The 21,962-nt window shown below is 37.3% G+C and overlaps 3 protein-coding genes across 4 annotated transcripts; 2 read left to right on the forward strand and 1 right to left on the reverse strand.

Annotated features, from left to right (window-relative positions):
* The first annotated feature begins 101 nt into the window (after window positions 1-101).
* On the forward strand, window positions 102-5,088 carry LOC106169887 (uncharacterized). Its single transcript, XM_013549527.2, has 7 exons — window positions 102-562; window positions 847-1,131; window positions 1,854-2,018; window positions 2,667-2,816; window positions 2,974-3,414; window positions 3,601-3,682; window positions 3,898-5,088. Exons 1-7 carry the CDS (start codon window positions 496-498, stop codon window positions 4,475-4,477), a joined length of 1,770 nt encoding a protein of 589 aa, XP_013404981.1. The 5' UTR covers window positions 102-495; the 3' UTR covers window positions 4,478-5,088.
* An 834-nt stretch (window positions 5,089-5,922) lies between these two features.
* LOC147764809 (apoptosis inducing factor BLCAP-like) lies at window positions 5,923-7,741 on the reverse strand. Its single transcript, XM_087009120.1, has one exon. It carries the CDS (start codon window positions 7,397-7,399, stop codon window positions 7,145-7,147), a length of 255 nt encoding a protein of 84 aa, XP_086865246.1. The 5' UTR covers window positions 7,400-7,741; the 3' UTR covers window positions 5,923-7,144.
* A 127-nt stretch (window positions 7,742-7,868) lies between these two features.
* Window positions 7,869-21,790, forward strand: LOC106169890 (F-box only protein 30). Of its 2 annotated transcripts, none has more exons than XM_013549530.2 (3): window positions 7,869-8,001; window positions 18,284-20,137; window positions 20,595-21,790. In XM_013549530.2, exons 1-3 carry the CDS (start codon window positions 7,984-7,986, stop codon window positions 20,874-20,876), a joined length of 2,154 nt encoding a protein of 717 aa, XP_013404984.2. In that variant the 5' UTR covers window positions 7,869-7,983; the 3' UTR covers window positions 20,877-21,790. The 2 variants fall into 2 exon arrangements, with proteins under 2 accessions (XP_013404984.2, XP_013404983.2); XM_013549529.2 differs by lacking the exon at window positions 7,869-8,001 and adding an exon at window positions 15,734-16,120.
* The last annotated feature ends 172 nt before the right edge of the window (window positions 21,791-21,962 follow it).

Here is a 21,962-nt window from a genome sequence, read left to right on the forward strand (position 1 = left end):
TTATTGACAACAATAGCTTGATGTTATCAAAAATACTTGAAAGCCCTTCCTCTTTGGTGTAAGTTTTGAGAAAAAGTTTTTGCCTAGCATAACTTTTAAAATGCATTAATCTTTCATACCAACATCAGATTGAACAATTCTGATGTAATGTTTTCATTTCGATTGCAAGCACAAAACGGTGCATTTCCCATTTCCAATAATCGTCTTTAGTAATGATCTCACTTCCACAGAGCAAACGACCGCTTAGACCAGTAACCCTCACGTGATTATCAGTACAAATATAACTATCATTTCTGCAATGTCAACAAGAGTATAGGTTCACTGCCAAGATAACTTGGATAGAGCTTGTGGATATTTAGGCTGATGAGGGGTCAGAGGTCAGCAGACAGTCAGGACAGTGCATCAGCAATGGCCGTTTTTTATCCTTTTGTGGATAGTTTAATTGAGGATTATTCATGAGAACACATTTGAGAAGCAACTTCCGTTCATGTAATCATGGCCGTTCCTTGGGCTCGTGTGTTACTTACTACACTCAGTTTTTTGATGCAAGTAAATTGTCAAGGTGAGAAGGCTTTATCCCGGAAATGTCATTACTGGGTAACATTATCTGGAAATCTGAACTCTAAATTTTAAGAATGGTAAATCTGATTGATCATAAATAAGATGACATAAAAATTGTGGGATTGGAGACGGAATACACGTGTGGTGAATTTCCCGGACGTTTAACGACACTTGCACTTCTTGTCAGTTTTCATCTCATTGGCCTCTAAAAATGTAAGCTTACATGAAAATTGTACACTTCTACTTTACGTACGTAAACCTTTGCCAGTTTCTGTTTCTTTGCAGAAAGTTCCATTCTTCCCAATGATATCCAAAAACTTTGCAACGATAAAAATAATTTATCGTCAGTGATAGTAGATTACCAGTGTTACGTCTATAGTAACAAAAAAGTTGGATGGGATGATGCTTTCGGACAATGTAAAAATAGTGGTGGGAAACTAGCGATCATCTTGGACAACACCACTCAGAGTATGTTGGCACAAAAGGCGGATGAAATGAAAAATAAACTCGAAACATCTTTGTGGATTGGCTTGCGTTGGCATGGAGCGAGATTTTCATGGGACGGACAGGGTAAATTTTCATGTGCATGCAGACCATTTCAATTCGCGTCGACCCCCCCCCCCTTCTCTCTCTCTCTCTCTCTCTCTCTCTCTCTCTCTCTCTCTCACGCACACACACACACACACACACACACACACACACAGACCTCTAACGCTGGAAAGTTGGACCGGCTGTGATTATGATCCAGTAGACCAAATCTCAGTATACATGTGGTAGGATCTACTGTACTAAGGCAGTCATTTATTAGAATTATATTTGCCATGTTTTTATTTTATTCATTTATTTTGTAACTTACACTGCTAAAAAGTGGGAAGTATTCCAAACGAATATGCTGTGATCGAAATGAGGTTTATTGGACCACCTCTTCTTGTCTTTTAATTTTGCGGGACACTGAAGTACATTTGACATTGCATTTTGCCTAGTTTTGTCACATAGGGCATACACCACTTTTGTGGCACTACTCACGTAATTTGTCCAACTTAAAATTTGTTTAATAACCATTGCTATATGCAGCTAAAAATCGGCTCTGCAAAAATCGTTATGTTAAAATGGAGAAATGTTTCTAGTTTTCGTAATACATGTAGGCCCTATTTCATACTATGAAGCTAGAGTGTAATATTCATTTCTTTTATCATTAAAGTGATGTTTGTAATACTTGAATATGTACTCATTTAAATTCAAGTAATTTAAGAATAAATCCATAAACTGTCAAATTCAACATTAAATTTTAGAGAACAGAAGTTGCATTGTCGACGACAACCAAAAAATAGATTGTGCCCCAAGCTGCGGTTCTATTGTTGCATGCAAAGACAAAATTAAAACATACTGTTACAGTAGGATGTGTTGTTACCAAGAATCACAGTTGGAAAAAGTTCCGCATTGTTTTTTACCGAAAGGTAAGGGCTTGATGTTGTGAGTCTAGATCTAATCCGGGGTCAAATTTAACCTCGATTCACACGGGTTTATATATGAAGTGAACAGAATAACTGAACTTTATAACCTTAGGATGCTCATCTCAGCAAGGAATGGAATTCAAATCTACTGAAAAACACATTCTAACACAGTGTTTTCAGTACAGAAGAAGAATTTGACTTATGTTCAACAGCCAATCGATCGCAAAACTAGCCTTTATGATGCAATCGATCCAATCCGAAAGAAAGCATTGTCATCTATTGCCTATTGTACAAGTCTGTGCATTTGGACTCTTTATTGTTGCTATTTATTATTTGAAATCTGACATGCTCAGGTCGTTTACTGCTAATCAATCACAAAACTCGACACATGCTTTTTATCAACAGCCTTGGTTGTCTATATTTTCAATGTTGGCGTCATTGATTATCGTTTGGGTAGATGTCAGTCCTTGCACGCTTGAGCTACTTACTATCCTCGGTTTCTAATAATACACTTTTAAAATGCAAAACTTTGTAAAACTTCGGTCTTTGGGTTGCAATTCTACTGGATTAACTTTTATAACTATTACAATAACATAGTAACTGCACATCAACTTGTATTAACTGACCTGTGTAATGATAATTGTATTTCAGAAGATCGACTGTATGGAAATTATTCATTTTGGGCAAACGGTCAGCCTGACAATGGTGGTCCTAACCAATGTGGAGTCCTTTGGAACAACGGACAATGGAAATGGGATGACCAAAATTGCAATACAGAAAACCACTTTCTTTGCCAATACGGTAGCCTACATCTTTTATCAATAGTAATATTACATATCTGTGACAGATGTAATTTGTGTTGGTCGTTATTGCTTCAATACCATACGGGGATATATATATATATATTATGGGATGATTTGAAATGCGTATAGTACATGTATAACTTTCAACATTTCAGACATTACACAAAGTACAACGGTAAGAGAAAAGACCTCAGAGTCTACAGAAACTAGCGCATACATTGTGGATGTAACATCTACCACAAATATACGTAACTCGAGACTGACCTCTTATGAACCAACAGCTACTGAAGCAAATGTTAACACTATGTCGTCAGAAGAAACTACAACCTCAGGAAAAAAGGAAAAAAGCACAACGAAATCTGGAGAAAATTCCTCCATTGAAGTGCTAAGTTCAACAAAAGGCACCCTTCTTCCCACTAATTTACATCCATCTACAAAAAGTCTTATTAATATCATGACGCCAGTGTTTTATCGAAGTAGTGTTGCCACGCCCTCAGTTACATTGACATCGTCACTTACCTCGAAGGAAAGCTACTCCACCACTCCTACACAGGTGCCAGCTGGCGGCGACAGAGCGCTTGCTTCCCCTCTGTCCGGTAACTTAAGTATTTCTGATTGTGCACATTTTCTATATGCAATTCATAGACATTGGTTAAAAAGATAAATCTAAGACGATAAAAACCTGTCTTTGTTTTAAAGTGAGCTGTAACTAATAAAACATTTCTGTGGTTGAAGAAGCAGAATCAGAAATGAATAGAGACTGTCTTTAATTTTTTTTTTAGATGCGGGTATAGGAAGTATCGCTGCCGCAGCATTACTTTTAGTTATCCTCTCAGTACTTATTGTGTTTTTTATCAGAAAAAGGTAGATCACAGTTAACTTTTTATTCTTTAAATTGTAAATTCAGTTCCACAATGCTTTGAATCTAGCAGATTATAAATACCAGTATAACGTTATTCAAATATTATCACATACAAAATATGACAATATATGATAAAAAAGAAATAATTGAGGAAATGAACTTAAGTCAAATCAAAGTAACATAAGCACATATTTAGTGAAAATTATTGCATTTACAGGCGTAAACGAGGACACATAACGACCCAAATAATTGAAAATATGGTTTCCCGAGACTCAAGAGCTTATTCGGAGATTCCAGTTGATAATCTGGCTCAGAATCCGGTGTTCAACTTCGGAGAAGAAGACAATCGCTTGAGTCAAACTAGTACCGCCAACGTCACGGTGACCAATGGAGAAGCTTCTGTATTATACCTAAGGCCGGCGAAGAAATCTAAATTGCAGGAAGAAAATAAAGGGTTTTTAACTTCGACTTCTATTGACATCGATCAAACACCACTGAAGGAAGGAGAGGAAGATCACATCGTCGAACTATCTGATCAGCCAATGAAGCAAAAACATCAAATCACAGCACCCAAAATGCCTCCAACCAGCGAGGATTATTCATATGCCCAAACGGGCCAGAACATTCGGTTATCGCCTATGACAGCCGATGAGGAGTCCTGCACTTATTCCTATGCAGAAGTAAGGCAAAGAATGCCCGATTTAAAGGATTACTATACTAGCGCTCAACCCACCGAGGATCAGGGGGATGCATTGTCAAGTACACAAATGGTTGACAATCCCATCTATGGAAATTAGAATTTATATTTCAACAGGCGAAGGCTACTGACGGAAACTTTTTTCTGAGTTAAAAGAAAATTGATTCAAACAAGCCAACTGAAGCTGTCAAATGCACAGATAGCCTATCCCAGTTTGACTGTGAAGAAAATAGTTGACACGTGTGTAACTGCGCTTGATAAAGCCCTGCATATGATACAAGGTTTTTCATACTCCCAAATCTTACAAAACTACTACTATCATAAACAATTATCGAACAAAATCAGCTGAATCTTTAAAGTTAAGACAGCCAGTTTCTTTTTGAATGTGAAAATATAATCATGTACACTGATTATTTTCACCTGTATTTAAGCTTTGTACATGTATAAACCACCAGAAAAACAGATTTTTAATATTAAGCTTTAGTACATAAAATGGCCAGATACACCAAAATTATCAGGAAAAAAGGAAAAGAATAATCTGATCATGCCTATTTTCAAACATATTCATACATACAATTTAAAATCACAGGTCAGCCTAGTAGGTATTCAGTAAAATGGATATACCATCCAGATGTTCCAGTGTGCAAATATACAACGTATACACAGAAGAAAACTAATTATTGGGAATAAATATAAATTACAATAGTTAAATCTCGTACGAATACCGATTTTACCTGAGGGTCCGCCTCCATTTGATTCATACAGACCAGATACGTGAGTTGGTCAAAATCTAGGATTGGACTAACCTGTACATGTGGGGACTCTCCCGTGCAACAGCAGCGTCCAGTTGTTCGGAAGATAACATGTAAGCGTCAAAATAAATATTTTACTTGTGTACGAGTAACGGTTATCCAGACATTAAAAATCTTGTCTCGCAAAACTGTTACGGCTTCTCAATCCGTTCCACTTTACATATCATTTTATACAAATTACAGGACCATTTAAACCTCTTGTTTAACGGAACCCGACGGATGAAAACAAACTCAAATTGTTCAAAAGGTAAAATATTCTTTCGTCGGCCTCTAATGACCCTAAAACGTTGATCAAAGATTAAAAGCGTCTTCTTGAAATAGGATGTTTGAAAAGCTTCAATATAAAAAAGCTTTAAACGGGGTAACAGTTTTGAGTACCAACAGTCTGCTTTGGTGAATCTAACACGACCCGTGCGAGTCTCTATAAAAATAATTTTAAGAGTTTGGCAAAATAAAGAAATAAGTAATTTGAAAAAGGTATTTTTATAAGTTTTGTTTTGTAATAATGCTGATAATAAGTAAAGTAACAAAATCGTCTCTGAATACAAATTTTTGTGACGTGAACATGCGTGAAGGTTAACTTTAAATACTGAGAGCGGGTTACAGGTCTTTTTGATCGTGTTCCAGGTCTTCCTCTGACCACAGGAAGATCGCGCAGTTGTCTTGGGATAACTGCAGTAACAGGACATTCAATTCAGCAAAACAAGTTGAAAGAATACATATAACAAAGACGCTGTTTTATTAATTTATTTACAAAAATCATACTTTATTTTTGTTTGGTTTAATAGTCAAGATTTGTGAAATCCAGAAACTGTTGTGCCATGTTCAAAACTTTCTTTGAATAACAGACACATTTAAAAAATAACAAAAGCTTTGTCTAAAGAAACTTACGACCTATATTGAAGACCACAGTTGACATATACAAATACATCAAGAGTTAAAATCACACATGCATTGCACTTTTTAAAAGTAACAGAATTAGAAAATTTGTATTTACAAAATTACATAGTATTGTTAAATATTTTTCATTCTTAAAAATACAGGAAATGACAAATGTGCACAAAATGCTTTTTGAAATACAAAAAGTGGATATTCATTCTAGGAAAATACCACAGGATTGCATTTGATTGTTCCTTTTTATTCATATTCAAACAAGATTGTGAGTCAGATGATCCAGAACCACAGTAACACCGCTTTCAAATGGCAATGTAAGCCCCAGCTGGCATCTCCTTGTCCAGATCATAAGAAATGAACAATGCATAAACTCTATTGAAGATTTAAAGTTTAAAACTGGAATATCTATGCAATTTTATACTACAGAAGGTTTTAAGGACTAACTGACATAATGAAAGACCTATAACTCAGTAGCATTATCAAGCAGTTTCACAAATGATATGCTCATGTATTACTTTCATTCATACTTGGATTAAAACCACTCCCAAAGCATTGAGTTTGTAAGTGAAAATGCACACTTCAAATTTACCTATGAGTAGGCCTTTGGATACATCAATCAAATTATTAAATATATTTTCTGATGAATGTCATGAATATTTTAGCACTGTCTTTCAATGATGATAGGCTTTTTGCCAGTGATACAGAATCCTGTAGCACAATCAAAACACTTTTGACAACTGCTGGTAGACAAAGTGCTTGTGGACTGTTGCAAGGCTAAGAAAATTCTAGATTCCTTGGTTTATAACAGGTTACTATTTTAAATGCTGGTGAGTACTCAGTCAATTGCCTGTGCTGGTGGCACAAAGAGAGTTGCTATAACACTATAGTATTTTTTTATTGTGGATTTTTTGTATATTATCCATTAAGCTGCCTTAAAAGACATTGTGGTGAATCTGCTTGCTATCAACGCCATGCCTCAGTGTATATAAACTTCACTTTCCACTGAATGTATCACAATGTACAGTACAGGGGGAAAATTAAATATAAATAATCCAGTGTAATCAGGATTTACTGCAGCTGCTGCCTTCTGAGCATCCCTCCTCTTCGCATGTCCAAAACAGACAATTCCCTGTACAGCTGTAACAGACCAAGAATAGGGCCACCAGAAACACTATGCTGCAAATAGTACATGGTTTCTTCTCCAGAAAGAAACTAGTCAGATACAGTACCATGAACATAGCATGGTTGTATAAAAATGCCGGGTCCACTGGCTTTGGCAAGAGAAGTACAGGAAGAAGCCACTGCAAACAATACATTTCAAATACTTCCCTCTTCTTCACAAGTATGTAGCACTTTGCACATTAATGTCACTGCAACATTAGCAGCGCAAGAGAAAACGCACGGCAAGTGTCGCCAACTGCAGTAAAACTTGCGTCATATATGGCTGTCATCAAGTTGACCTTAACTGATTGGGATTGAAAATTATCCAATTAGTTGTCAATTATATATCAGAGTCCTCCTAATACATAATTGCACAAAACGTCAATCACTGACCAGTTATGAAGTCTAATCACTCACACAGCGTCCCTCTGCTGTTGTCATTGTCCAGCCAGTCTCTTCCGTAATTTCCTCAATTGTTAGCTAATTTAGTTTCGTATACATTATTTTGTATCACACGTGAACTATAAGCATATATATTGAATCTCAAATAAACTATTAAAACATTTGATAAAATTTGCTCAAACAATCTGAATACTTTCTATCTTATCACTTGGAAATGATGACAGGAATAAATGTTAAACTAATATTCGTATCTCTCCGCATGTAAAGGCAACTGGAGTTTCCTTTTCGTCGGAGGGTGGCGTTTGATCTCAAAGCACAAGGTTATACTGGAACAGAAATGACTGAAGAATACTGTGTAAGTTGGTTTTGAATGGTTGTGAACATGGCTGATTTATATTCATGCGTACTGAAAGGCATATGCAAGGCAGAGCTTGGTACCTTGAGATAGATCTTAGACTGCGTGACGGTAATTTACAGCGTATATTATATTACATGTACATGTTGGAGATATATCAGAAAAACCAGAATGCCCGATGTAAACGGGTGTGACTGAAATGCGCAAAACACTGCAATACAGCGCAACACAGCGCAATACACTTGATAACACAAGTCCAGTTGCAAGTAAACACAGGAAAGGGTAATCTCAAATAAAATAGGGTGATATAAAAGCAAAATATAGTACATAGTAATTAATATTGCTGATACAACTTGACAATTTTTTCATTGTTTGGTCAGCCGCCATGTTGGCGAGTAGCTCTTCTTGGCCAGTAATATATCCAAAAAGAGCCACTCGCCAACATGGCTGCCAACCGGACAATATAAAAGTCTTGCTGATTTGTTAAGTTATATCAACGATATTACTTACCTAGTAATATAGGTCGTTTTTATATCACCCTGCTTTGCTGGGAATGGTCATTTCTTTTGTGTAATTGCAACTGGATTTGATTTTTGAAGTGTATTGCACTGTGTTGCGCTGCATTGCAGTGTATTGCGCATTTCAGTTACACCGGATGTAAACACAAGTTCTATCTTCTGAAAGTTCAAAATTATATCTAAAATTAAAGGAAATATCACAGTTTTTAAATAGCCACTGCTGCCATATTAGGTCAAATGTGTCCCCACATTTCAGCTCGAGAGCTGTGACCACTGAATACCCGTCCAAATGTCATTTTTTTGGGAAGTATAAAACAATGCCCTTTGGTGTTTCTTTACAGAAGCATTTGAAGTCAAATTTTTACCACAGAACCTGACCAAATGCCACTGTATAGTTTCAAATAACTAGTATAACTAGTATAACTTAAATATAAATATGTATATGTACATATCCCTCAGCAGTCTCATTTGAACAAGTATGCAATGCCGTGCAGTACTACATCATTTAGCAGACTCTTACAAATTGGTGGGACAGATAAATAGGTCAATTCCTACCAGAATTTTGATGTCAGCGTTTTTTAGCTGAACAAGTGATTAATTATGCTGTCGGGCATCTAAGGCATCAACAAAGGTCCTCCACTCCTCTCTGTCTCTAGCCAGATGTTGGATTGTTTCCCAACTTTCGCCTAGTTGTTTTAACTCTGCTTTGACAGTCCTCCTCTATGTGGTCTTAGGGGGGCCGTAGCGATAGTCCGAAGGTTCAATAGTCCGAAGGTTCATTGGTCCGAATGTTCACTATAGAACCTTCGGACCAATGAACCCTTGATTAAAAAATCGATGAAAATGTTACCACTTTTCGGACCAATGAACCTTCGGACCAATGAACCTTCGGACTATCGAGACGCCCCCGTCTTAGGTTTGCCTCTTTTTCTATGCCCTTCTGGTGTCCAGTACACGGCTACTTTAGTGGTGGAATTTGGGTCTTTCCTCAGCACATGGCCAATCCATTTCCATCTTCTTGTCCTGATGACTTCGCTCACTTCCCAGCTAGAAAAGCAGTCCCCTGTGCAGTCTGCTTGCAGTCTCCTTTACAGTCCCCCTAAGGAGCCTGCTTTGCAGTCTCCCTAGCAGTCCCATCTCCCACAGCAGTCTCCTTTGCAGGTATCGTATGTATGGAGGGAGTCCCCTTGGCAGTCTTAATTTGCATTTTTGGAATGCGCTGCCAGGGGGACTGCCAGGGCAGTCCCCCTGGCAGTCTGCTTGGCAGCCTCCTTAGCGGTCTGTCCCCCTGGCAGTCTTAATTTGGATATTTGGAACGCGCTGCCAGGGGGACTGCCAGGGCAGTCTGCTTTGGCAGTCCCCCTGGCAGTCTGCTTGGCAGCCCCCCCTAGCAGTCTGCTTGGCAGTCTCCCTGGCAGTCTTAATTTGCATTTTTGGAACACGCTGCCAGGGGGACTGCCAGGGCAGTCTCCCTAGCAGTCTGCTTTGGCAGTCCCCCTAGCAGTCTACTCTGCAGTCTCCTTAGCAGTTTGCTTAGCAAAATAAAATTTGGCAAAATCTTTTTATTTATTTATTATTTTTTTTACAAGTCATACATGTATATCAAACAATAATTACATTTATCAAAAGGAATCTAGAAATAATCCAAGTACAGGGACAGGTACAAGGGTAGTGCAATAATTCCTGAATATGAAAAAATTGCCTTTTTTCTCAAAGAAAATTCATTTTTGCTTGAAATGTCTTATAGATTACCTTTCAGGTGTGATGAAAATCTTACACTTTGTCACTGTAAGAAGTGGAACCCTCCTCAGTTATTGTATTTTTTAAAAAGCATAAAAAACAACTAATAGATGAGAACAATTAGCAAGATCTGAAAAATGTGGTACAAGTTTTCACATATATCAGGTGCTTAGTTATACATTGAATCATGCTTCAAGGAAGTTTTTGACACATGTAATGTACCTAGCCAATGTCATGTACTTCCTCCAGTTTACAGTCTTTGTTTCAATCATTAGAGCAAACCTTTGAGATAATTGGATTTTGTTTTGTTTTTACACCTTTACAATTTCATTAACTTAGTTTGAGATTATATAACAATCTCCACCAAGGAGGTTATGTTTTTGCCTTAGTTTGTTTGTTAGTTTACAGCCTAACTCAAACACTTATAGACTGATTTTAGAAAGAGAATTCAGGATAGGTTAGAAATTGGGTTGCTTACTGAGACTTCGATGGTGGTCCATTATTAGTTGATTTTATTAAATAATATATTCAATTGAAAAGAAGCGAGCTGCCTTTGTGGAGGTCTTTGCTCTCTAAGTGCTTTTCTAGTTACAAAATTGTGTTTGTTGTGAATACATGTAGTAAAGTATTTCTTAATATATTGTGTTTAGTGTGAAGATTGGACCTTGTTTTATGTTTTCGGTATTGTCTATGGATAGAATAATAGGTACAAAGCGAACTCTGAATCAAAACAGTGATTGGGAATATCTTTTTAATCTTCAGTTTTAGGCAAATTAGCACCATTCTGTTGGAAAAATGCTATATTGGAGGGATGTGATTGATTATTTGCTGCATGATTTCCACATGAGGCTCTATGTAAATAAAGTGCAGTCAGTTTAGATGTCTTCAGTTATATTACTTTCAAAATATACTCAAACTTGTATTGAATTGCTAATTTTACTAATATTAACTCAACTACATATTTAAATGTGCATACAAAGCTGTTTTAGATGGAAATTATTAACAAAAACAGCAGTTTTATGGCATCGAACACTCCAAAAGAACAAGATCTATTCAAAATTTAACGTCTAACACGCGCCCTGAGATTCTTACACCTGGACACATGCACAGCAGTATCTCCAAACTGTGGAGTTCATCAGTTTGCACTCATATCTGTCGGGTGTATGTGGACCTCACCTTCTTCGTCTTGTTGTTGCACAAAATAGAGAAACACATTTTTCAAAGCAACCATAACCGCCATTTCTTTCTCTCTAACTTATTGTGCATGCCTCCAGGTGTCCGAATCTCCTCTGAGCGCAGCTGAGAATTAATTGCAGCTTTGGAAGTAACTCGCTCGGTCTGCAAGTTAATTACGCCGCGGGGTATTCAGGGCACAGACCATGATCACCAGATACCGCCAATGGAATTTTGGATTTTTGGAATTTGGATTTTTCATGTGAACAGTGCCTTGAAGTCATTGGTCATGATCCCTTCAATGTAAAGGACATTGATACCATTGAAAAGAGGTTCGGTTTGTTTCGTAAAGAACATTAAGGAAGAGATTGAATTGACAGAGGAAAGAGACTATCACATGAGACATTATATGAGAATCAGACAATCATAGTGTGCAGTAATACCAATATGATAATGTTTCACCTAAACAACCAAAAATTGAAATATGTGAAAGATTTTAATTATGAAATAAACCATTATGATATTTATAAATGAGCATTAAGTTGTGTAGTTTGGATGATGTTGGAAAAAGCAATATTGAGGTTGATATCCTAGATTTTTTTGCCTCTGTCTGATTCTCATATGATGTCCGTCAAAAATGTTGTATGCAAGCATTCACATTATCTGGTCAGGGGCCGGTTTCACAAAGCAGTAGTTAGTTAGAACAACTAACTACTGAACTACCTCGCTAACGAGCAAACTTAGCGATTTTCGAGGGGTGTTTCACGAAGCAGTAGTTAACTTATCGCTAAGTTCAGTCGTAAAGTTCGGTCGCTAGTTCTCTCGTTACTCACCGTAGTCTCGAAACCGTCTGCCAGAAGTGGAACTCTTGCGTAAAAGTGTCACGAAAGCACTTACTCTCCAATTTTTGGTGGCTGGAAATGCATAAGAACGTCTGCTTTGAGGTCGTCGTAAAGGATCTCCACCACCTTTTTGCCGCTCTTTTTGTCACAGCTAGGCGCAACCTCTCGTAAATTGCATCATCGTATGTATATTATAATAGATCCTGCCTTTCATGAAAATGTCGTAGTCTACGTTGCCGTCTGGCGGTACGGATAGCAAGAAAGGTAGCCGCCATATTGGATACAAAGACAAACGACAGACAACGGTAACTAAGCAACCTTTTTATTTCACTCATTACGCATGCGTACGATGAAACTCTAGAGTTAGCGACTGCTCTGACCAGTCGTTAAATATCCAAGGTAACAACGAGACAATAACGAGCGAGAGAACTAGCGATTGCTTCGTGAAACGGCACTATAACTAGCGAGAGGCTAACTACCGATCGCTAACTAACTACTGCTTTGTGAAACCGGCCCCAGAATGAAACAGTACAAACTGCTGAAACGTCAAAAAGTTTATTAAAACATTTGTTTACAACATATAAGCTAGATTATTGCTGAAATAGCCTTACAAAGTCAGGAAATAAGTTTTAACTTTGAAAGCAAATGATGGCACATGTCAGTTGGGTAAACTCTATATATTACATTTTCTATAATCTCTTTTTGTAAAAAAAAAAGAATAGAAAAGAAAAAAAAATGCAGTGAAACTGTCATAACCTTTTATTTGAAATTTTTTTAATCTGGAACAACAACCAAACCACCAGGGGCCGGTTTCACAAAGCAGTAGTTAGTTAGAACAACTAACTACTGAACTACCTCGCTAACGAGCAAACTTAGCGATTTTCGAGGGGTGTTTCACGAAGCAGTAGTTAACTCAACGCTAAGTTCAGTTGTAAAGTACGGTCGTTAGTTCTCTCGTTACTCACCGTAGTCTCGAAACCGTCTGCCAGAAGTGGAACTCTTGCGTAAAAGTGTCACGAAAGCACTAACTCTCCAATTTTTGGTGGCTGGAAATGCATAAGAACGTCTGCTTTGAGGTCGTCGTAAAGAATCTCCACCACCTTTTTTGCCGCTCTTTTTGTCACAGCTAGGCACAACCTCTCGTAAATTGCATCATCGTGTGTATATTCTAATAGATTCTGCCTTTCATGAAAACGCCGTAGTCCACGTTGCCATCTGGCGGTACGGATAGCAAGAAAGGTAGCCGCCATATTGGATACAAAGACAAACGACAGACAACAGTAACTAAGCAACCTTTTTATTTCACTCATTACGCATGCGTACGATGAAACTCTAGAGTTAGCGACTGCTCTGACCAGTCGTTAAATATCCAAGGTAACAACGAGACAATAACGAGCGAGAGAACTAGCGATTGCTTCGTGAAACGGCACTATAACTAGCGAGAGGCTAACTACCGATCGCTAACTAACTACTGCTTTGTGAAACCGGCCCCAGGCCTGATTGCATTCAGTAGAAACAAAGTGAAAAAAGTTAATGTCAAGCCCTGGTTTGACACTTCCTTGAACAGCTAGGGGTAATTAACCATCAAGAACTGATTCCATTGAATACTAGTAGTAGATTTTGTACTTTGGATCATGGTGACTTAGGCTGTATTCCCAGAGCTTTTAGATCGATCTATCCCCGAGGAGAGTCTCACTAGATTACTGTTAGATAATCCGGCTTAAATGTCCGTCCCGCCTACTACAAGCTGTAAGGGGGTAATTAACTTTCGTGTCCGCCCGGCTGACAGCTACCAGGGAGTGAACCCCCAGGGAGTTAGGTCGATCTAAAGTAGATCGATCTAATCTCTGGAAATGGGGTCTTAGACTGCATTCAGATCCACATGTCATACAAGCTGGGTTGGTCCAACTCTGTGGAGAACACTTGTTAAGTACAATCACTGGAATCAGCTTAATTGTCAGGCATGCCTCCTTGAACAGCTAGGGGTGATTAATCATTGTGTGCTGTTTAGGGTGATTCCATTATTTGCACTTTAGGGAGATTCCCCTACAGAGGTGGACCGACCCAGCTAGTACAATGTGTGAATCTGAATGCACCCTAAGGCTCTTTTGTACTTTAAATCATAGTGAAGTCCTAAAGCTCTTTTGTACTTTAAATCATAGTGGCCTAGGTATGGAAAAGAGCTACGAAAACATTACTTTGCTTGTGTGATGATGTTAATGCTGCACAGTTTATCAACACACCTCTCAAACAATATTCACTATAACAACATATGTTTAATTTTGGTAGAAACATTGGGGAACTGTGTAAATCATCTGTTCAATATTTGTAGCAGTAATGTAATACTGATTTATAAATGAAATCACTACATTTGACAGCTTTGCTATCTTTTTCGACTTTCTCATTCCATAAAATTATGGTTGCAACTCATCAATTTGGGGGGTTGCAAATGGTTAAGGGCTTTGGTTTAAAAGTATGACTAATCACATTGATGTTATCAAGAAAGTTCATGTGGTGTACCCATTTTGCTGTTTCTTTCATTTCAAGCATTTCACTTTGGTGTGCTCTTTTCATGAGAAGCTTATCAGAGACTTTTGTAAGCCTTTGCCAGAAAAGTGTGCTGTTGGCTGACTGATAATTCTTTGTATTAATGTGAACCTCCCTAGTTCTACTTTGACAGCTATATTACTTCTGTTGTATTGCACTCCATTTTGACCTAAGGGAATATCATGGTGGGAAATTAAGTTCAGACTTACAGAAAATATTACTTGACAAAAGTTATCATTGATTAATGGTCATCTCCTGGCATGTGATCTCACCTGACCAACAATAAGATATATTGTGTGAAGATGTTCTGACAAAGTGACAGATCAAGGGATATATCAGAAGGAGGATGTACTCACTTAAAAACAGAAAAAAGGGGCTAACATAAGAATATATATCTTTAAAAAGTCAAAAGTTGGATATAGATTTTTTTGTGGAATGGTACAATATATAGAGATCATAGGAAGCTATGAGCTATAAACTGTCTGTTCGACTGTAAAATTTCAGATTATTTCTAGTTACTGCTCAAAAATTGAAAGTCCGCTGATGTTGCAGCTGCATAAGTGTGTTGAATAACACAAGTCTCCTGGCTTTATGAATGGGAAGATGTATGGTATAATGCCATTGCAATATGAGAGTGATAATTGGAGACACCGACCATTAGGAAATTAGTGCAATCTGGTCAGTTATTAGTGACCATCATTGTTTAGGTGGAACTGCCAATGAAATATTCATGCCTAAATGGATTAAAATTGTTATTGCATGTGAACTGAGTAGACAATAGCTTGGCTGTTGTCGAATAGCATTTCTCAATTCTTAATTAATTCTCCAGCCTGACTAAGTATGCTGCTGTCATCTCCTGCACATTAATATATCAGGGCTTGTTATCTTCAATTATTCATAGGAAAACTGTTGTTATTCTGAAGAAGACCAAAGAACACTGAGCAGGCAAGACGCATTGGTGCTGATCATCGCCTGCTCCAGTCTTTATGTTTACTCTGTACTGGGTTCTATTTTTGGCAGCTGTAGGCACATGTGAATGCTATCTGCTTGCAAGTTCAGAGTAGGATTGCCTTTTCAAGCTGAGGAAGTTATGAAAGAAATGCTCAGAGCCAATCATCCTCATGACCTTTAATTGTCTATGAGAAGCTTTTTCATAGGAGAGGGTTTTGTTGAAAGTCTGTCAGACAAGTTAAATTTTCATTTCAAATGATTAAATGAGGTATTTTACTCTAATTTTCCACCTGTGGGGTTGATGTGTGGATCACAATGATTCAGTGCGCTGTAAGACAACTTTATTTGGTAAGTATTGAATGAGGTTTTTGTCTTAAAATGAACTCCTGCAGTATAATAACTCAATGCCCGTCTTTGTACAAAAATCAGTTTTTGTACTTTGTTTTATACTTTTGCTGTTACCATTGATAGCTTTAGGTAAGACAAAGTAAACAAAGAGAGTGTGGAACATATCATAGGATCTTATTTTTAATAAGCTGGATTCTTTTATCAGTACATTCTGCATAAAGAGTAGGTGAGTCATGAATGGAGAAGAAGAGTTTTGATGGGGATCCCAGTTGTGCAGTTGAATGTTAGCTTGATAATTTGTAGGGTTAAGTTCCATGGTATGTTTTCAAATGGCATGTAACCAAAGCAAATTATTAATGGAATGAACACATGGTGCTGTGACGTAAATGCCCTTCCAGCATCAATAATTTCAGAGCTTTCAAAAGTAAAAAAATGGTAAAGCGATCTTAGATTGGTTATCTTTATGCCAAAGATAACTGTTTTTAATAATATAAACTGGCCTCTCTGAGGTTATGTTAATTCCTGACACAAATCCCTGGTAGCAAAATTTTTGATCCAAAAATTGATATTTTGCAAAGAATATGAAGTTTTTTTGCATCTTCTTTGAACATTTTGAAAATGAATGGCATTTAGCTGAATTTACTATGCCAGACTTCTCTAAAATTAAACACATCAAGTTTTATATTTTATAATCACCACACTTGTGTTTTCATTAGTGAGAGATGGCAAAGAATTTTGTCCAGTCTGGTCAGTGGAAAGCAATGCTTCACTTGCTGAGGATCTACATACAAGTGAATGGTTTATTTGGAAATGAGCCTGAAATTTATGCTGAAACATTGACTAGCTCACCATTAAATCATACTGAAGACTACCCTATAGTTGCAAGACTTGGCATTCGTTAATCACCTTTTTGAGTAGCCAAGATTTGGGGTTCATGAATGAAATGCTTAAAACATATTTTACTTTGATTAAAGTGAATGAAAAATATTGTACTGCTTCTTGCTGATTCAGTAAATAGTTACGTTGATAGTTGGATAATATGATATAGTTATTTGGAGAAAAGACATTTGATGCTGAAACTAGCCCTGGAATGATATTTAAATATACTGGGTAGCTTTAACTCTTCAGGTTTAAATCTGTGAAAGGTAATTATGCAGTGCTTTTGTTCTCTGACAAATTGTGACACCATTGCAAAAGGTTTATATGGAAAAAGTTATAAAATCAGTTTTAGTGGATTACATTTATTTTTTGTCATTTATGGCTTAATTTGCCTCTAGATGTTCACACAGGTATTTTCACCAATCATATAAAACTTATGGTAACTTAGGGGTCTATATACTCAATATAACGTTTTCCTCATTCTGTTAACAGTTAAATAGAGCCCCCATTCTTGTTTCTAATAAGCCCCAGGCTTCTTTTACCTGTTCACCAGATGGTGGTGTACCAGAACCAGCTGTTACCTGCTGAGCATACCATCTAGCTAATCAGAAAGGCCAGTATTTCCTCATTACTTGAAGGGCAAAATCAGTTTCTGGGACCTAGCAATTAATGAAATGATCATTTCTAGTGATTTGCAGTCATTTTCTGTGGATTTTAATCACTCCAGAGGTTTAACAAAAGAAGCAAGGGTTATCAATCGTCTGTTGACATCATTGTAATATAGCATTGCAGCTTAGATATATTGTTGTTTAGCACATTCTGCAGAATATGAATTAACCAGTACTGCACTTGTAAAGCAGTTTTTTCAAGTAAAATTCCAGATTTTTAAAAAATGAAAAAAGAAGACATTATTTATCGTTTTACTGTGAAATAAAATTGGGGTGCATTTCACATTCACATGAATCATCATTTGTAGATAAGGTCACTTTGTAGTATAGTTCTCTTCAATCAGCTCCCTCTGCTGAATGTTTCATCCTTCATATCCCGCAAAGAAAAAAAACGGGGGGGGGGGGGGGGGGGGGGGGGGGGGGATTGGAAAAAAATAAGTAATGAACTTTTGCGCAACTTCAACTTCCTGGATCGGAGAATTGAAAGTGGCAAAAAATTTATAGCAGAGGAAGAGAGGATAAAACTCTGAAAACTGTAAATTGACCCATAATTTTTATTACACTGTATGATCTATCACTGAATGTGATTCTATCTACAGTCTTTTTTTCTTTTCAGAGTGAGAAAAGCAATGTACTGGCAGAGTTCATTCAAAGAAATGGAGTACCCCACGACCATTGTCTAACATGCCTAAACAGACATTGCAGAGTTCAAGATGACACTGCCAACAGTTGTCCCATGATGCATTGCAAGGAAGGGTGTGGTGCCCACTTTCATTCCTGCAAACTTGTGGAACATATACTTTTGTGTCCAAATGAAAAAGTGCCTTGTATAAACTATGAAAATGGCTGTCCAATTATTATGCCTCGTTATAAACTTGGTTCACACTTGGAAACCTGTCCAGCTAGTGTGATATACTGCACTATGGAGTGGAATAGGTGGCCACTGTATTCTAAGGAAAAGCAAGCTCCTGTGACTGCTGCCAAGTACAGTATCCATGCTAAGTATGGACAACTGGATGTTGCTCTTGCTTTACGTGATCAGCGGATACTTAATGAATCTATGAAAGTTTCCAAGAAAACCAGAAGAGTCTTACGTAATAATCTCACCCGTAGATTTCCAGCTGTCCCCTTGAAACCACGCAACAGTACATATGAATCCTCTGAACAACAGACAAATGAGACATCACAGACAATATCTGATGATGATTGTGAGGCTCCGTGGGAGGTCGCCAAGAACCCCCCTGGCCTGCAGAGCAGTGTATTCAGTGAGTTGTACAAGGCAACAAGACAAACTACAGAGTCTCTTTCTGCTGCCCTGGATGTGGTGTCAACCAGTTATAGTAATGAGAGCCCTCATGTATCCAGCCCAGCACATGACACAGAAAAAGACACTTCTACCAGTTCAAGTGAAGATGAAGAAGAAGTAGAAACTGTACCACATGATGGACTGTGTAGATTTCAGTATCCAGATATCACACTTGTCAAGTGTGCTCTTTGTAAAACACACCACCATGTGCCTTTCTCTGAAGCAGGGGAATCATTGCACAGAGCAGAGGCAAGTGAAACAACTGATGAGGTCACCACAATGGATTCTGCTGAGAAAAACACAAAAATACAGAAAGCAATAGAGGGTAAGATTCATGTTGAAAGGAGCAAAAATCTAGGCCAAGAAGATGGCTTTGTCTTGGTGCCAGTCCAAAATTCAAAAGAGAAACCTATGCAGTCACCTCTCAGCCCTTCTCCAGTGCCAGTTACACTGAATAATATACTCAACTTAGATCTGACACTAGAGCAAATAACAAGGTACCAGCAAAAGCCCAAGTCCATGTACACTTTCTTGTGTGCACAAGAATTTCGGAGAGATGAATACTTGTGGCACTTTAAAAATGTCCATGGAGACATCCATGCCAACCTGAATGGATGGATAGAACAGAGGTGTCCACTGGCACATTATGGCTGCCCATACTCAGTGAGAAGGTTTCATCCACAACATGAAGGAATGACTGTTATACACAACAGCACTGTAGAAAGTTTTGGACTAAAACCCGAAATCCCAATAGAGACCTATCAAAAATTCAATGAAAATGTTGATGGCTTTGAGAACATGGAGGTAGATATGGGTAAACAGGAAGAGGATAATGGACTTCAGCAAGGGGTACGGGAGTCCACACCAGAAGTTATGACATCCTGGGATTATAACTCTGCAGTTACGATAAGCAATCAGTCTACAAGTCAAGAAGCATGCTCCACTAATACAGGTCCACCCAGAGACATGCTGACTAGTCTTCCATTCGAGATACTGTTGGACATTGGAAGATGTCTGGACTCTTTTAGCCTGTGTAATTTGGCGCTAACTTGCTGTACCCTTCGTGAGGTATGCTGTAACTTGGTGGAAGAACGTGGTATTGTCATCCAGCAATGGGAGAAAAAGAGGGTAGATGGCAAGGCGACTTGGCGGGTGGCTTACAAGGTTTGTGAGGGGTGCCATATGAGGCATAATCAAGCTTAATTTTTGTTTTATACATTTCTGTAAATATTTTATTAATTTTTATTTTTACTGTCATTTTTTTTTTAGAAATATGACAAATGAAATGATTTTTAATGGTCAGTTTCCGAAAAATGTACACATTATTCCAGTATCTTCTTAGAGAGTGATTCTTTTTTAAATTCACTGTATGCAGCTAATGTTGATTTTCCAAATGATCAAATTTTATTTGTTGGTTGCTGTCATTTTACCATAGCTCAGTTCAAATATAATATGTTCAGCATTATTGTTCACCTTGATATTAACATGTGAATATAAGTTGTTACTTTTTTGACGTGATTTTATATTGTTTTAGTTCACTTTGACAATAACATGCAAATTCAATTGATTATTATTTTGTTGCGACTGTTGTGTTCACGCTCTGCAATTTTTTCTATTACAGAAATGGTGCTTTAGCACAGCATTCAGTCCAGTGACCCACTGGGGTTTCAAAAGCAACCCACACATGGCCAACCACATCAGCAAGTGTCCTTACTATGTGAAATGTGTCAAGACTCAGCCCATACTGCTACCAAGCATGCCTGCTAATTCAATATTGGAGGACAGGTTAAAGGAGAGCATAAACAATCCAAACCTGCATGTGGCTGGGGGTGAAATTGTTGAGCTTCAACAAGCAGAGGAACAAGAAAACACTATAAAACATAAACCATATTCTGATTTTTGAGTAGTAATCAGATGTAATTTAATTAGAATTTTGGATTATTGTAGGCTTTTAATAATTCATTTGTAGAGATCAAGCAAAAGAAACAGAATTTATTATTCTGTGATTGAAAAATTAGGACTGTTCTGATGGTCTTCATTGTTCATCAATGCAAAAATATATATTTGAATTGGTCTTCCTTTTTTGTAAAAGCCTATTTTTCAGTTTACAAACTGAGTGTCAGCGAGATAGAGCATTTGCTTTTTTCATTTACAAAAAGGAAAAAAAGAGTTCTTAAAAACTGCCAAACAGTATATTTTTAAGAATTACATTTTCATGCTTCCCATACAGCAGAACCATGCCATCCTCCATCAAAAGATCTTAACATTATCAGAAAAAGTCTCTAATTTTCAAAATGAGTGCAATTTTGTTCATTCAGGTCATCTCCAACATCGACTATAATATATATATATATATACATACATATACATATGAGACATCTACCTTTAGACCTTTCATGTACAAGTAAGGAATAGGTACAATGAAAATTTACCAACTGCTTAAGTATTTTTTCACATACTTTTACTAAACAGGAATGTGCAATTTATTTGTGAGTCTTAGACACAAGACACTGAAGTTTATACTATGTAAACTGTAATATGTGATATATGCATTCTACCCAGTTAAATGAGAAAAGGTTATTGGATAGAAATTATATGCATTTTAAATGGAAGAATATACATGGTGGTCACACCAAAGCTTGAATATTATCCACACATTACTTTTCGTGCCTTTTTGTTGTCAGCCAGTTCTTCATATTGGGCTCAGACACTAGAAACTAGTTTAGGATCTTGATATAGTCAGGGGTTTTTTTATTATCAACCATTATTCAGCATGACTTTCTCCTTTGTTTTTACAATAAAAAATCTTTCAAGACATCTTTAAAGACATTTTATTTTTCACACTGCAGCTTTATATGGAAACAAACTGCTATGCTTACTTCACACAGTGCACAGCAGGCCCTTGTAAACTGTGGGGAAATAGGGGCCAGTTAGAAAAAAATAGAACCAAAGGCCCCCTATTCCTCATAATTCAAGAGGAACTGGGCTC

This window comes from Lingula anatina, chromosome 1 (genome assembly GCF_051362555.1).
Source record: "Lingula anatina isolate TDL-2025a chromosome 1, LinAna3.0, whole genome shotgun sequence".
NCBI classification, from domain to species: Eukaryota; Metazoa; Brachiopoda; class Lingulata; order Lingulida; family Lingulidae; genus Lingula; species Lingula anatina.

Excerpts from the sequence above, each read along its gene's own strand:
- LOC147764809 (XM_087009120.1), bottom strand. The coding sequence starts at position 7,399 with ATGTATTGTTTGCAGTGGCTTCTTCCTGTACTTCTCTTGCCAAAGCCA.
- LOC106169887 (XM_013549527.2), top strand. The coding sequence starts at position 496 with ATGGCCGTTCCTTGGGCTCGTGTGTTACTTACTACACTCAGTTTTTTG. Across the intron at positions 2,817-2,973 it reads CCACTTTCTTTGCCAATACG|ACATTACACAAAGTACAACG; the intron begins GTAGCCTACATC and ends TCAACATTTCAG. Across the intron at positions 3,683-3,897 it reads GTGTTTTTTATCAGAAAAAG|GCGTAAACGAGGACACATAA; the intron begins GTAGATCACAGT and ends TTGCATTTACAG.
- LOC106169890 (XM_013549529.2), top strand. The coding sequence starts at position 16,088 with ATGATTCAGTGCGCTGTAAGACAACTTTATTTG. Across the intron at positions 16,121-18,283 it reads CTGTAAGACAACTTTATTTG|AGTGAGAAAAGCAATGTACT; the intron begins GTAAGTATTGAA and ends TTTTCTTTTCAG. Across the intron at positions 20,138-20,594 it reads CTTGGCGGGTGGCTTACAAG|AAATGGTGCTTTAGCACAGC; the intron begins GTTTGTGAGGGG and ends TTTCTATTACAG.